This window comes from Arvicola amphibius, chromosome 2 (genome assembly GCF_903992535.2).
Source record: "Arvicola amphibius chromosome 2, mArvAmp1.2, whole genome shotgun sequence".
NCBI lineage: Eukaryota > Metazoa > Chordata > Mammalia > Rodentia > Cricetidae > Arvicola > Arvicola amphibius.
In genome coordinates this window covers 193,068,579-193,083,187 of record NC_052048.2, presented here as the reverse complement: position 1 = coordinate 193,083,187, position 14,609 = coordinate 193,068,579, and the positions used below count along the sequence as shown (strand labels likewise).

At 41.5% G+C, this 14,609-nt stretch overlaps 1 protein-coding gene across 1 annotated transcript in view; it reads right to left on the bottom strand.

The window, feature by feature from the left end:
• Cntnap2 (contactin associated protein 2) overlaps positions 1-14,609 on the bottom strand; it is a 1,482,107-nt gene that overhangs the window by 479,756 nt on the left and 987,742 nt on the right. The window contains exon 14 of the mRNA XM_042054579.1: positions 11,530-11,686. Within this exon, the coding sequence (XP_041910513.1) occupies positions 11,530-11,686 (157 nt within the window). The remainder of the gene's footprint in view (positions 1-11,529; positions 11,687-14,609) is intronic.

The following is a 14,609-nucleotide window of genomic DNA, read 5'->3' as shown; positions in this document are numbered from 1 at the left end:
CAGGGGCTAATCCAAAGGGCACTCAAAGGAATGAAATCTGGCAGATGGATGTGTTTCACTTTTTGCAGAATTTGGCAAATTAAAATATGTACATCACACCATTGACACTTATTCAGGTTTTCAATGGGCAACTGCTTTAAGCTCAGAAAAAGCTGATTCAGTAATCACTCATTTATTAGAAGTTATGGCCATCATGGGTATACCTACACAAATAAAGACAGATAATGGTCCAGCTTATGTCTCTAGGAAAATGAAACAGTTTTTTGCTTATTACAATATTAAGCATGTTACAGGTATACCATACAATCCTACAGGTCAAGCAGTCATAGAAAGATCAAATAGAACTATAAAGGATATGTTAAACAAACAGAAAGGGGTGGAAAATACCCCTAGAAATAGGTTACATAGTGCTTTATTAACCTTGAATTTTCTCAACGCTAATGAGAAGGGGACAACGGCTGCAGAAAGACACTGGATAATGGAAAAGTCTGCTGAATTAAATCAACCAGTTTATTTCAAGGATGTGCTGACCTCGCAATGGAAACCAGGAGATGTGCTGCGTTGGGGAAGGGGTTTTGCTCTTGTCTCCACAGGAGAGGAAAAATTGTGGATACCGTCAAAATTAATAAAGGTTCGGTTTGAAGAGAAGAAGCCCCTTGGAAAAGAAAAATAATTCATTCACAAGGATGATGATCATACTGATGGTAAGAAAAGCATATAGGTTGGGGGCAGGGTTCTTTTCTTATCTCCATAGGAAACCACTCATCTTCAAAGAACTTAAGGGACCCTGGATATTTAAATACTGATGCATGGACACTAGTTACAACCTAATATGGATCAACACAGAACCCGAATATGTTTAGTAAGTATAAAACATTTTTTTTACATATATACTGTGCCTTTATTTATATGTATATAGAGCTGGTTTTGGAGTTGGACTATGGCTCAGTCCTTCTTCAATTCCAAGCCTGTTTATAAGAGATATCTCAGAGTTTCTGTCTCAGGTCAGGAGCCATGAAATGGGACAGAATAATAATAGTAATAATAATAATAATAATAATAATAATGATGATGATGATAATGATGATGATGATGATACTTGATAAACTTTCTTTGCCTTTCCTCATATCTGTCTGTCTTTATTATACCTTCCATCGAATATATATGTCTGTATATGTCTTTGTAGATAATGTTTACCTTTCCTGTAACAAACAACAAATTTTCCTTCAGTAATCTTTGAAGTTTCCAGGATGAAGATGGGGCCCCACAACATCAATTTCACCTGGTTACTATGACGTCATGTTTTTAATAGCGCTAAAATTAGACCTTTTTTTGGTTTTTTTTTTTGGTACCAACTACACAAGACAGTTTCGAATGGTGTACAATTTTGACAACACTCTGGCCGGACCTCCTCAAAACACTCAGAGGCTAGTTACAATTTCCTCGACAAAATGTTATTCTGGGAATTTTACCATCATTTGCTTTCATGGAAACCCCTGAGAAGAACGTCGCCCCCATGTCAGCTAGAAGCAATCTTAGAGGACGACGCCCCCTCTCCCAACAGAGTTTGCCCTCTGGTTTAGGGACATCATTTAGTAGATGGTATAGGGTTGAGGGGATGGGGGAGGTATTATATGGACTCAGAGGTGTTTATGAAAAAAAAAAGGGGGGGGGAATTACCTGGTTTGATGGGATGATTGGTATTTGTGAATTATTGTTATTAGAAAATTGCATTGGTGTTGATTCTTGTATATTGAACATTGTATGCGAGTATGCTTCTACCTCTATTGTATGAGAGTATGCTTCTACCTCTGTTTAAAACAATTGTTATATTGAGATATTTATCATATTGCAATGTACATTTCTACCTGTGATATTATTTGTATAATGACATTGTTTACATTTGGGGATATTGTCCTCATTTATTGCACAGTTGTTTTTCAGGTTTTTTAGATACATAGAAATTATATTTAGTATAGATAGTATAATCTTCGACCTCTTTGAAGAGCTGTAGAACATGGCCTTTAATCTAACCTAGAGTTTGATACTTATGAGACACAATCACTCCTGGCAACACCACTCTACTCCCGAGAGAATGTTGAGCACCAAAGACACTCCACTGGGAGCTTGTCTTCTTCTTGGCAGAAGTGGCCTTTAGGCAAAGAAAAAGCCCATACCTCGACCACTGACAGAGTTTCAGAGTATCCGTAAATGGATAAAAACAGGATTGTCTTATCTTGCCAAGACAGGGTTGGACAGTTCTACAAAAAGTTCCTTGCCTTTGAAAAAATGTTATGTCAGTTGTGTTAGGCCTTAGCCAAAGTTGGTTGCCTCAACATTGCAAAACGAAACTTTGGGTGACTGCCCAGGTAGTTAGTTGTCTCTGTCATTTGTTGCACATTTTGGAAGTTTCTTGTTTGTACTTCCTGGTTGCTTAAGTAATATTACTTCCCTTCTCAGATCTTTGATGGGGTTGAAGATTAGATAATTGTAGTTACCCTCTACATTATTTAGACTCCTTGAAATAGAATGCTTAGTAAAACTTTTGTTATATGTTTCTTCTTAATATTGTTTGTAATTTTATATTTATTATTTGTTCCTATTGAATATAGTTGTATTTGGTTTGGTTCTGTCTTATTTAGACAAAAGGGGGAGATGAAGGGGAAGCCTAGCCCAAAACCTTGTTTTGTAAGGCGTGTCCCCCTTGGTTTAAAGGCGTGTCCCCCTTGGTCTAAAGGCGTGTCCCTCTTAGGCGTGTCCCTCTTAGGCGTGTCCCCCTTAGGCTAATATTGACTTATAAAATCTTGCGGGCCTGCGGCCTGCCTGCTCTTTGTTTTCCTGCCCTCCTCGCTGGAACCTTGGATTTGTAAGTTCCCTTTCCTTTCCTTTATTAAAACTGACTTATATATATTAAAGCTTGTCTGGTGAATCATAACTGCCGATCAACCACGCACCTTCAAAATGAGAAGAACAGCTATCTGCAGCAGAGTCTTGGAATTTCTTCCTATAGGAAACCGATGTTGGTAACATCAATAAGACAAGATACAGTTGTTCTTTCTGTAGGAGTTAGGGCTTTCTATAGGATTCAGGGATACTTTCTGTCCCTCTGGGGTCTGGAGGAGGCTTCAGAACTGCCCCTGGATTCACAGAGATGCCACACTGAGGCCGATGACTGCAGAGGGCACCACTGGAACTTGGCAGGGCCTTGGAATTTGCTTTCTTCCGTGATCTTTAAGTATAACTAATTTGGAGAGCAGTTTCTCACTTCTCCCAGTCTGACAATTCCATTAGTATCCAGTTTTCAATCTTGCTGAAGGTGTGGTCTGATTTAGTTTCCACTGCACAAGGGCTGAGTAAGAAACCTGACCTGGTTCATAAGAGCATCTATGATGGCCACAGACTGAAAGGCCAGGGGAGGGGGCAGCAGATCAGGGTCTTGCAAAGCACTATCAGTATCAGGATCACAATAGGATTTGGTACCCGAGGCCAGCGCAGAAGGGATTGGGCAAATTCCTCCTTAACTTCCCAAAGGTACTACTGGCTGTGTGTGTGTGTGTGTGTGTGTGTGTGTGTACATACTCACATGTGCCTGGTGTATGAGTGAAGATATGAACATCTTCAACTACAGATGTATGTTGAAAATTGCCTGATACAATATAGAAAGACCTTTATGTCTACAAATATCTTCTTGGAATATCTTGTCTATTTTATTGTATTGGCCATTTTTCTTATTGATAGAATATGATGTTTGTCAAAAGAAACCTAATGTAGCCTGTAGAGATGGTGGAGCTGTTACAAGCACTCACTGTTCTTCCAGAGGATATAGGTTCAATTCCCAGTACCCATGGTGATCCACCACCCTCTTCTGGCCTCTGTGGGCATCAAGCATGCTTTCGATAAACATACATACATGTAAGCAAAACACCCATACACGTTTTTTATAAAAGGAAATAAAGGAAGGGTTAATATTGGTGCAGAGTTTGAGGGCACAGTCCACCCTGGCAAGGGACTGGCAGTAGGAGTGTGAGGAGGTGGTTCAGCTGCATCTACAGTCAAGAAGCAGAGAGTGAGGAATGCTGCTGCTGAGCTCACTTCCCCCTTTTCTTCTGTCTAGGGCCCCAGTACCTGGGATAGTGACAGCAGTTAGGATGGATCTTCCCAGCTCAATGAACACAATCAGGAAGCTCATGTGCAGACTTTCCCAGAGGTTTGTCTCCTAGGTGATTTTAGATCCTCCCAAATTAATACTTCGTATTCAACATCATATCCACCACGTGGTACCTACTTCAACACCGTGGCCAAGAAAGGACCACTGTGAACTCTTACAACACTCTAAAGGTCACAGAATCAGCAAGTTAGAGGCTCGGGATTCAACAGTTAGAAATCATTCCTACCAATTTATCTATCCTAAAGAATCCTTCTCTTGTAAGATTAAAGCAACAAGACATTTACATATGAACATCAAGAACACCATGTAGGTATATAAAAGTACCTAGCCAAAAAAGGAGTCATACACTCATGTTCACTGTGGAATGCTTGCTGTCCTAAATGTGTCTACAAATGTAGAAACAACTCAGATGTTCACCGCTGGGTCAATGACTAAGCTAGCATGGTCTACCCCCACAGCGGAGACTTGGACACGGTTATGAAAAGAAACAAAGCTCGGATATACATTACGAGATGGATGCACCTTGACGGCATCACGCTAAGTGAAAGAAGCCAGTCACAGGAACAAATCTTTTATAATTTCTCTCATGAGAGGTGCATAGAGTGGTTGAAATCACAGAGACAGGAGGTAGAATGGTGGTTACCGGGGGCATTGAGGGGGCTACTGCTTAATGGGCATTGGCGTTTCAGTTTCATCCGATGAGAGGATTCTAAAGATGAGTGAAAGGTTGTGGCACAACAAAATACTTAATAATACAACTAATATACTTAATATTATTTAATTAACATTTAAAATGGCTTATATTTTTCTTCTTTATCACAAATAACGTGAAAGTACTTACATTTCTCTCTCATTTTCTATTTGTCTGTCTATCTATGTATCTAAGCACGAGGAGTTGTCTGTTCTGGTTTTGAATCTCTTCCCACCAATTCTTAGCTCTGTGTCCTGGTAAAATTAACTTCTCTAGGACTTAAATTTCCTCATCTATATGGTGATGTGATTGTCCTCTATCCTAGGACAAATGTGAGGTTTAAATGACATGCTATATTTCCGTCATTGGAACCATGCCTGACACACAATGGAAGACTCCAGTAGCATTATCTGATCAATGGTAGAGATGAAACTGCACTCATAAGTATTTCAGTTCATGTAAAAGTATCTGAAAACTTTGCAGGAAAATGTCGGCCAAAGGATTAGATAAAATCATTTATAAACCATGAAAATGTATAATGAATACTTTTTTGAAATATTCAAGAAACTCATGGGTAGGAAGCAGAGCCAAAGGAAAGCAATTTGCTGCTTTGAAACATGGGGGAGACCCTTGGATGAAGAAGTCCTGTCTCGGGAAGGCTGAGCATGGATTATTTCTAACCCAGAGAGCAAATGCCTGCCAGACAAGCAGATTCCATTCAGAAAGAACAAAACAGAATCAACTGGTTCGCAGCCTTCCTAGCGTTGGGGTGGGAACTGCTTGCTAATTGTCCCGCAAGGACTGATCTGATGGCATTTAATTTTACTTCCATCCCACCATGCCTGCATCATCTTGGCCAGGATGCAATTGTGCAGAAATTCTACAATGAGAGCCACACAATGAGAGAAGGGTGCTCGGGCAAAGAACGATGCTCCTTCACCCATAATTCTGTTTCAGAATGGCTAATTTCAGAGGCAATGATCGCGCTCATTGAGTTGGGCTGCATGAGACCAGGAATTACCCAGCAGTGGCTACTTAGCTGAGACCCATGCTCGCTTAATTAGGATTCTGGCATGGTAGGTGGGAATATTGACTATTGCTGTGCATAGTAAATCATAAATGTTAAATCACATTCAGTCCCAGAAATAACTGTGCAAAACTTCTCACAGCATAGATAATCAGGCAATTATGGGGATGGTTAGAGAACCTCCAGGCCATGGTGGCTTTGTTATGAGACCTGTCCTGCTCTGAGCAACAATCTCATTTATCTCAGCTCCATTTGTATGTCTCTTACGCTATTGGAGAAGAGTAAATGCTCACTATATTCTTTAGTGTTAGACATAGAACATGTGGTCTACGGTTTAAATTTAGAATTTAAGATTTTCAAATAGCTGGTTAAAACCACAGCACTAACAGCTTATCTGAGAGATTAAAAACAATGGAGCTATCTTCACAATAGCAAGTGAAAACCCTAGCCTGGGAACAGGGGATGGTGTGTTTAGCCTTTTTGCTACTCATTACTGTTCATTTTTTTCTGTCTCTTTTTATTCTTGAGTCCTAAATTATGCATCTGCAATTTCAGAAGTTTGTAGTGATTTTAGCTAGGGCCCAGTCTGGTATTTAAATAATAATAAAAATGTCTTATCTCATTGTAATTTTAAGAACGTAGTCACCAATACACTTTAGGACCTTCATGTGACTTGGCAAGTATTATCTGATTCCATTTTGCTGATAACAAAGCTTAAGTCAGGGTCCAGTGAGATGGCTCAGGTGCTTGCCTCTTACATCTGAGGATCCAACTTTAATCCTTGGGATCCAAATAAAGGTAGAAAGAAAGAACTGCCTCCATAAAGAATTCTCCACACACGAACCTTGGCATGTCCATCTACACCATCATTACAGATAAATCATGTACACACACAGACACACACACACACCATCATCCCCCCACACCAGCAGCAGCAACAGCAGCAGCAGTTGTAAAAATCAAGTGTCTCAAGTTGGACCTCAGACTCATTTGAGTCTCTGTTCACTGGATGACAGAAGTCTTTGCTATTGAAGTAAGCCCGTGAGAAGAAGTAGCTTTCTTTTTGGGCTGAAAGTAGTCTGAAATAGGGGCCAACAGGGTATTATTCTTACCTTATAATGCATTCAAAGTGATTTCCCACATGAGTTGTGCTTGTAGGTACACACTTGTTTTTCCTTTCCCCGAATCTCTCAGCAAAAGAAGTAACAGCAGTGACCACTACAGGGCACAGAGGCTCACCTGGAACTGGTCCCCCGACTCACAGCTCCTAGTCAGGGAGGCAGCAGCACCCAAAGCCAGCTTTCCCATCTGTTCTGGAGGGGCACCAAGACACTGTTGCAAACATGTACTTGAACCCAGACCTTATAAGCCATGGTTGGCAATGTTTCACTCCTGAAAAAGCATTTCTTGTTCATGTCCAACAGAGGGGGAGAGGAATAAGGACTTTGTGCATTCTGCAGAATTGCCTGCCTCTCATGCCATTTCTGGGGGTGCTGGGCTAGGAACCAAAACAAAACACTCCTCAATAATTCCTGATTTCTGAGCGTATCCATAACACCTGCCGGGAGAGGACTAGAATCTGGCTTGAGTCCTGCTGCAGAGCCAAGCAAGAGCAGGAAGGAACCACTTCCCAGAGAGGTTCATTTTCAATTATTTACTTGGAAGCATTGGGAAACACAATATGTACCATATAAAGCCACATAAAAGAATCTCATATGAGCTGGAGAGTTGGAGCAGTTGGTAAAGCAACTAAAGTGCTTACTTTGAAAGCAGAGGTTCCTGAGTTTGGTCCCTAGAACTCTGTTGAAAAGTCAGAGGTAGGAGTGGTGAAATACACTTGTAATCTTAACATGGATGAGGCAGAGAGGTGAATCTGGCCAGCCATTCTTGCTTAATTGACAAACTCTAGACCAATCTTGTCTCAAAATAAGGTGAACAGTCATCCCGAGGAACATGACATCGAAGGTTGTCCTCTGCCCTCCACACACACACACATGTATATACTGACTTGCAAACGTGTGTGTCTACACACACATCACATATACAGCACACATATACACCTGAACACAGATGCGCAGCTTCACACCTCCCTACATCCAACCAGAGAATACCAAATGACTATGTATTCTATACTATACAACCTATTAAATGTCTACTTTTCTGTAGTCCATTTAATTTAATATATATAAGTGTTTTCACAATAAGTGTTTCAGTTGTGATTTATTTTTAGTATACTAACAACAGTGGTTGGGAGGTTAGAATCTCCAAGACAGTAAATGTGAAGCAGCCCAGCTACAAGTTAAGTTCTCTCTACTGCTCCTGAGTATTATGAAAGAGGATTTAAGAAATGCTTCTACTGACTTCAGATCTTTAAAGCATCTACTCAGGGACCCTTTGCCTAGTGTATTACTGGGCTAAGCCTGAAATCTTTATCTCTGTGACACAGAGCATTTAATAGTTTCTTTTATAATCTACTAGTTTATAAAATAGTTTCAATTTGTTCAAAAGGCAAGTACCTTATGCTATATGTCATTAGGTGACCTCTACAGTCATGAGGGAACAAGGCACCAGTGGTGACACAGGCTCTGAGTATCTAAGATGCTACAGTTTATCCAGCGCTGGTTGAGGAGGTGTGCGATAAAGGATAGAGCAAGTATAACCATAGAAAGCTTTATGTTCTGTGACCTGGATTCAGGTTTATTCTTTGGAAGGTCTCAGAGGCAAATGCATTTCTCTAAAGTCTGTACTTGTTCCCTGAAATCCCACTAATGTTACATTCTGGGTTTGGTTGCAGATATTAGTTACTGGATCCCTTTTAATATTCCTAAAGCTGAACTCATTGTCTCTGAGTCCACCCAGACTACTTGGTCTCTACGGCTTGCTGCCTGCCATTTCTAGGGGTGCAAACAGCAAGCCTGCATGGACTCCTTTTTTTTCTTTCATGGTCATAAACACCAGGCCTCAGTAGCTACCCACTCCCAAACTCTCATACATATCCTGTCATTCTCAATGGTCCTTCCAGGTTCTTGATAGTTGTTAAGGACTGTGTTGGTTTGAATTAGAATGCCCCCCATCATCTCTGCCCTTTGAATACTTGGTTCCCAGTTGCTGGTGCTGTTGGAGGAGGCTTAGGAGGTGTGGCCTTCTTGGGGGAAGTACCTCACTGTGGGCAGCCTTTGAGGTTTCATTCTTTCTGACTCATGCTTGTGGTTTACAATGGAAGTTCTTAGCTTTCTTTTCCAGCTGCTATGCCTGCCTGTTGCTGTAGTGACAGACTCTTCTCCCTCTGGAACTTTGGTCATGGTGTTTTATTACACTAATAGAAAAGCAACTAATAAAACGACCTTTTTTTGGTACAATTTTTCTGATTCCTTCTTTCCGTCACACACTCCCTGATGGCAATCTGCACAGGACTGCGTGTCTGAGCTCTGGTCACATGATGCTACCACTGTACTGACACAGTCTTGCTCATTTATGCTTCCCCTTCAAGAACATCAAACCGGACAACCCCTTCTTCTCCTTTGAGCATGCCACTTTCTCTGAGGACATTCTTGACTCTTCCCTTCCTTCTCTCAGCAAGTGTTGAAATTTCTCCCACTAGGAAGTTGTATCCTACACATCTTCTTCCAAGCACTGACTCCGTCTAGGCCTTTTTCTACAACTGGTTTGTAAGTTGCCTGTGGATGAAGGGCATGTTCTATTGTCAATCGTCCCGTTGCACCCAGCATGAAGTCTAGAAACAAGGAGGTTTACTTGGAGGCATGCCCTAGATTTTCCTCTCCCTGCCTTTTTCCATGCTTCTGTGAGGTAGGGGAAGAAGAATTGAATAGCGATGATGGTAACAGTATTCAGGCTGTGCCAAGCCAGCCTCCTGAAGTGCCCGGGAATTAGAGCAGAAGAGACAAGTGGATGAGAGAGTCTTCTAAGCCTGCTGACACATAACCAGTACAAAGTAAAAATGAGTCAGGGCAGAATTTCCTGTTGGTGCCACTTGCTGTTTCATCCCCAGTACATGGCAGAATCTCTGTTATGTAACTTTTCAAGTGATATTTGCTGACTATACAACAGACGGATGGATGGACTGACAGAATGAAAAAGTGATTGACCCGACTGCCCATGCACTTCCCGTTTTCAGCGTCCTGTCCGTGCAGCATGTGTATGTGTAAGTATAGGGTGTGCTCTCCAGGCGGAGCTGAAAATTAGCTACTAGAATTTTTCTTTTCACCACCAGCCCCAGGTGAAACATAATGAGGGGCTGGAGAGATTGCCCAGTGGTTTGGAATGCTTGCTATTCTTGCAGAGGATCCAGGTTCAATGGCCAACACCTGAAATGGGTGGGTTATACCTGCCTCTAGCTTCAGCTCTAGATCCCTTTTCTGGCCTCTGATAATTCTACACACAAGTGGCAGATATTCACACAGACACATGTATTTACAACATTAATCTTAAAAAAATAGAACATAATGATAACTACTTATGTTTGAAATTAGTAACACCCATAGATTCTAAGTTACTGAAATAAATAGGATATATATGATACACACATATATACATCCACACACATATCCTATGTGTATCATATATCATATATACACACATATATCCTATATATATGTGTATTATGTATATATATATATATATACAATATATATTTGTTTTTATTTACTAAAAGAAATAAAATCCTGTGAAGGCTGTAGACCTCCTGCCTGAAAATCCTCACTTTTGTATTTTTAGAATTAGCTGTTGAGTAACAGGTAGAAAGAATTTATTTTGCACGTCATTCTTACAGATGGTGACTCCAGGTGGACTTGGGGAACCTAGGCTTGGTTACCAGAGAGATTCAGGGTTCTGCTTCCTGCAGCTATGCAGAGCAGGAATGGGCAGGAGGCTCCAGCACTGTCTGACCTGTTGGAGGTGGGCTAGGCTTTTTCTTCTGGTTTATATTCTTCCAGATAAGCCTGGCCCTCTCTTCTTTTTCCAGAGAAGGACAGCTAATTCTGTCTTTATCTGTGATGGACGCTGCCATAGTCACTCACTGTAAAGCAGACAAAAGCCGGCGGAGGGATGAAAACAACCCCAAATAGATCATTCTTGGACTGATTTGTATCAGGGTTATAAACAATTCCAAGTATGATGGCAAAGGAGACAGGCAAGCACTTGTGGGCAAGGAGAACAAAGAATGCTTTCACTTCCTTTCCTTTCCTCCTTTTGTTTCTGGTCTAAAGCAAACATCCTGGGAGCTGAAAGCCTTGTCCAGATATTTGCCTTCCCTCTTTTTTTCCTCTCAGGTATCTGCAAGTTGCATTGTGCCCTAGCTGTGCCCTCCATCTTTGCAGGGCACAAGGATGCATTTGTTATAGTGTAAATCAGTGCTGCCAGCATGACTCATTATTTTCCTCTCGGAATGGAATATGAACACATCAATTATGTGTCAGTCAGCTTCCCAATGTGCACCCTTGTGGCGCTGACCTCACTCTGCTTTTGTATTGCCTGGGTACTCCTGACATTTGTCCACTGAGTTAGTTCCCCACACTCCTCCCCGATTATCTTCTCACTTTAACACCTTCCCAGGCTTCCCTTTTATTAACTCCCCGTGACCGGCAGACTCAGGGAGGCTGCACTCCCGCGCGGGCGGGCACTCACCACTGCTTGTAGTCCGCGTCACAGTTGCAATAGTACTTGGGATCAGTGCAGTTGCGTTCGATGCCGCAGGCACACTTCTGAATCCCAGGCTCTGAGCCTCCCCAGTAGTAGTGCTTCTCATTGGCTTTGCCAACCCACCAGGTGTAAGGACTTCCATCTGCAAGGAAGGGGAAACGCACAGTTAGAGAGGGGCCTAAATTGCATCCTTATAATCTCACCCCTGTTCTCTTGCCCTAGGAGCTATAGCAGTTTCTGATAGACTGAAAGAGACACGCCCATCTTTAAAGTAAAATTAGTTTAATAATAGAAACTTTTAATTAAAACATCAGACAGAGCGTCAAAGTTCAAGTTTCTTCTTTCTCTCCATACATCTCAGTGGACGAAGCTTTGACACTCAAGCCTCTATAACTTAGGTATTAATTCAGGGAATGGGAATCCTAGATGGTGTCAGTCTGCACTGAAGGCATAGGAACCATTCTGCAATATACAGCTAACTCCATAGATGATTTTGCTTTTCTGAGAACTGATAGAAGTATGGAGATAAAAGAGGGCTAGAGTTAAGTGTGGGCTTTACCATGTCTTAAGTTTGACCTCTTAGTTTTATTTATAAAGAGCTTTGGTCCAGAAAGGCTAAACCCTTCTTTTATTACCCAGGAGATTTATGCCTCACATCAAAAGTCTGACACCATATCATACCACACTAGCTATCTGTTATGAAGTCATCTCTCTCGGCCCATAGCTTCTGTGTCCTCACAATCAGCAAGCTGGGAATCAAAACTAACACACACAGACCCCTCATAGTGATGCCTTCAGTACAGTGTGCAAGAACTATTTACACAGCATTTACCTTACATTAGCTATTAAAGTTGATCTAGAGATGATGCAACATATTGGAGAAGATGTGGGTACATAGGTTATACAAGGTGTCACCCCATGTGATTTGAGGAACCTGAGTATCTTGTCTCTAGATGTTGGGATGTGCAGAAACTCCTGGATCCAAATTCTCTATCAATTCCTTTAATTTATTCATCCCTTTAGCTGGTCATCAAAACTCATTGTGTTCTGATTATGTGCCAAACAGTAGAACAACAGAGGAGAAACGCAGGTTGCAGGGAATGGGCAAACAGATGTATGAGAGCTGTGAGCATGGGAGAGGGTGTGAGGTAAAGGTGATGGTGAATGCTTTCTCTGAGCTGTGTCTTGTAGGTTGATTTTATCTAAATGAACCGAAACATAAGAGGAAAGGAGTCCTATATAAAGGGAACAGTAAGCAACCATTCATACAGAAGAGTTTTATATGCAATGTGGTTGCAGAAGCAAGCATGTGGTGCTAAGTAGGGCTGGGGAGGAGAGTTGGGGAGTGTAGCAGCAGAACCCAGTACTAGATAGCAAATGAGGGCTGAGCTGGAAAGTCTTTGTCCAAAAGAGAAATTGTTTCACACTGGCTACTTCTTGCCTCTTTCATGGTTACTTTCCCCCAGCTTACAAAGCCTGAACTTTATTCTGACATAATAGGAGGCCACAGAAGGATTTGGAGCAGGGAATCATTACTGTTCAATTTGGGTTTTAACAGTCTAGAGTAAGATAAAAGATGAATTTCTATGTGATGAAATCAGGTAGGAGAGGCTTTAAGGTCTCTTGATAATGGAAGAGATAATTAATAACGTGAAACTGGGAGAGGATATTGAAAAGAGAGAGCATCTGGGATAGCTAGGGTAGGTGGAGTTTAGGAGAGAAGGGGATTAGGAAGCACTGTGAGCTCGCTCTGGGCTTCTGGTCTAGGTAACTAAGAGAATCCTGGCATGCTCTATTTGGGGAGATGATGTGGGATTCTCCTCTGTATGCTGAGAATATGTTTTATTACCATTGGTTAATAAAGAAATTGTTTTGGCCAATGACTTAGCAGAGTAAAGCCAGGCGGGAAATCAGAACAGAAATAGAGAGAGAGAGAGAGAGAGAGAGAGAGAGAGAGAGAGAGAGAGAGAGAGAGAGAGAGAGAGAGAGAGAGAGAGACAGAGTAGGTGGAGTGAAAGAGACACTATGTAGCTGCTAAAGGAGACAGATGCTGGACCCTTACCAGTAAGCTACAGCCTCCTGCCAATACACAGATGACTAGAAATGGGTGAATTTTAGATCTAATATTTAGTTAATAAGAAGCCTGAGCTAATAGGCCAAGCAGTGTTGTAATTAATACAGTTTCTGTGTGATTATTTGGGTCTGGACAGCTGGGAAATGAATGAGCAGTATCCATCTACAGAAAGACATTTTCAGTCCAACAAAAGTTAAAAAATAAGATGAAAAGTCTGACACATCCCCCAGGCAACTGGATGCAGACATCCAGCCTCAGGAGCATTTCCTGAGCTGAAACTCTTGTTTCAGGATCCATCAGGGCAAGCTGGAAAATACTGGGAGAGGCAGACACACCCGTGGGATCTTTAAGACTACAACAGCATCACAAACGGTGCTGGAATTCCACAGAAGGCTGCCAGAGAAGTGGAAGGAAAATGAATCCACTCTAAGAGAATGACAGCAAGAACAGCCTGGAGGCAGAAAAGATGAGAAGGGAGATTGAGAAGATGCTGGCCATGGGGCCTTTTTCTTCCATTTCATGTGCTGAGAGCACTCAGTATGAATCCTCCTTTCTTAACAAAGTGTCTAAGTGTTTGAAACAGCATGCTAGTCATAACTATGGTGCTATACAGAAATGCTCTAGAACCCATTCCCCTTGTTAAACGGAATCTTTTATTTATTAGCAACAGTTCTGTTTCCTCTATTCCTAGTGCCACTGATATCCATTCTCTCTGATTCTCTGATCTTGCTCTTTTAAGATCCTGACACAATTGCATTCAGCATCCATGTCTGTGTACAATGCAATTTCCTTTCTGCTTTCTCTTCCTGTCAATCTTTATCCTATTTTATTGCTTCTATACTTGAAATAACACTATTCTTGAAAGGAAGGAAAAATCTGCAAGAGGCAAGAATGTGGAAGAATTTTGGGGATACGCTAAGAGGACAGATGGACCTTAGAAGAAACCAGGGATGACGAAATGTTAATAGTGCCAGCCAGTAAGCCAAAGAGG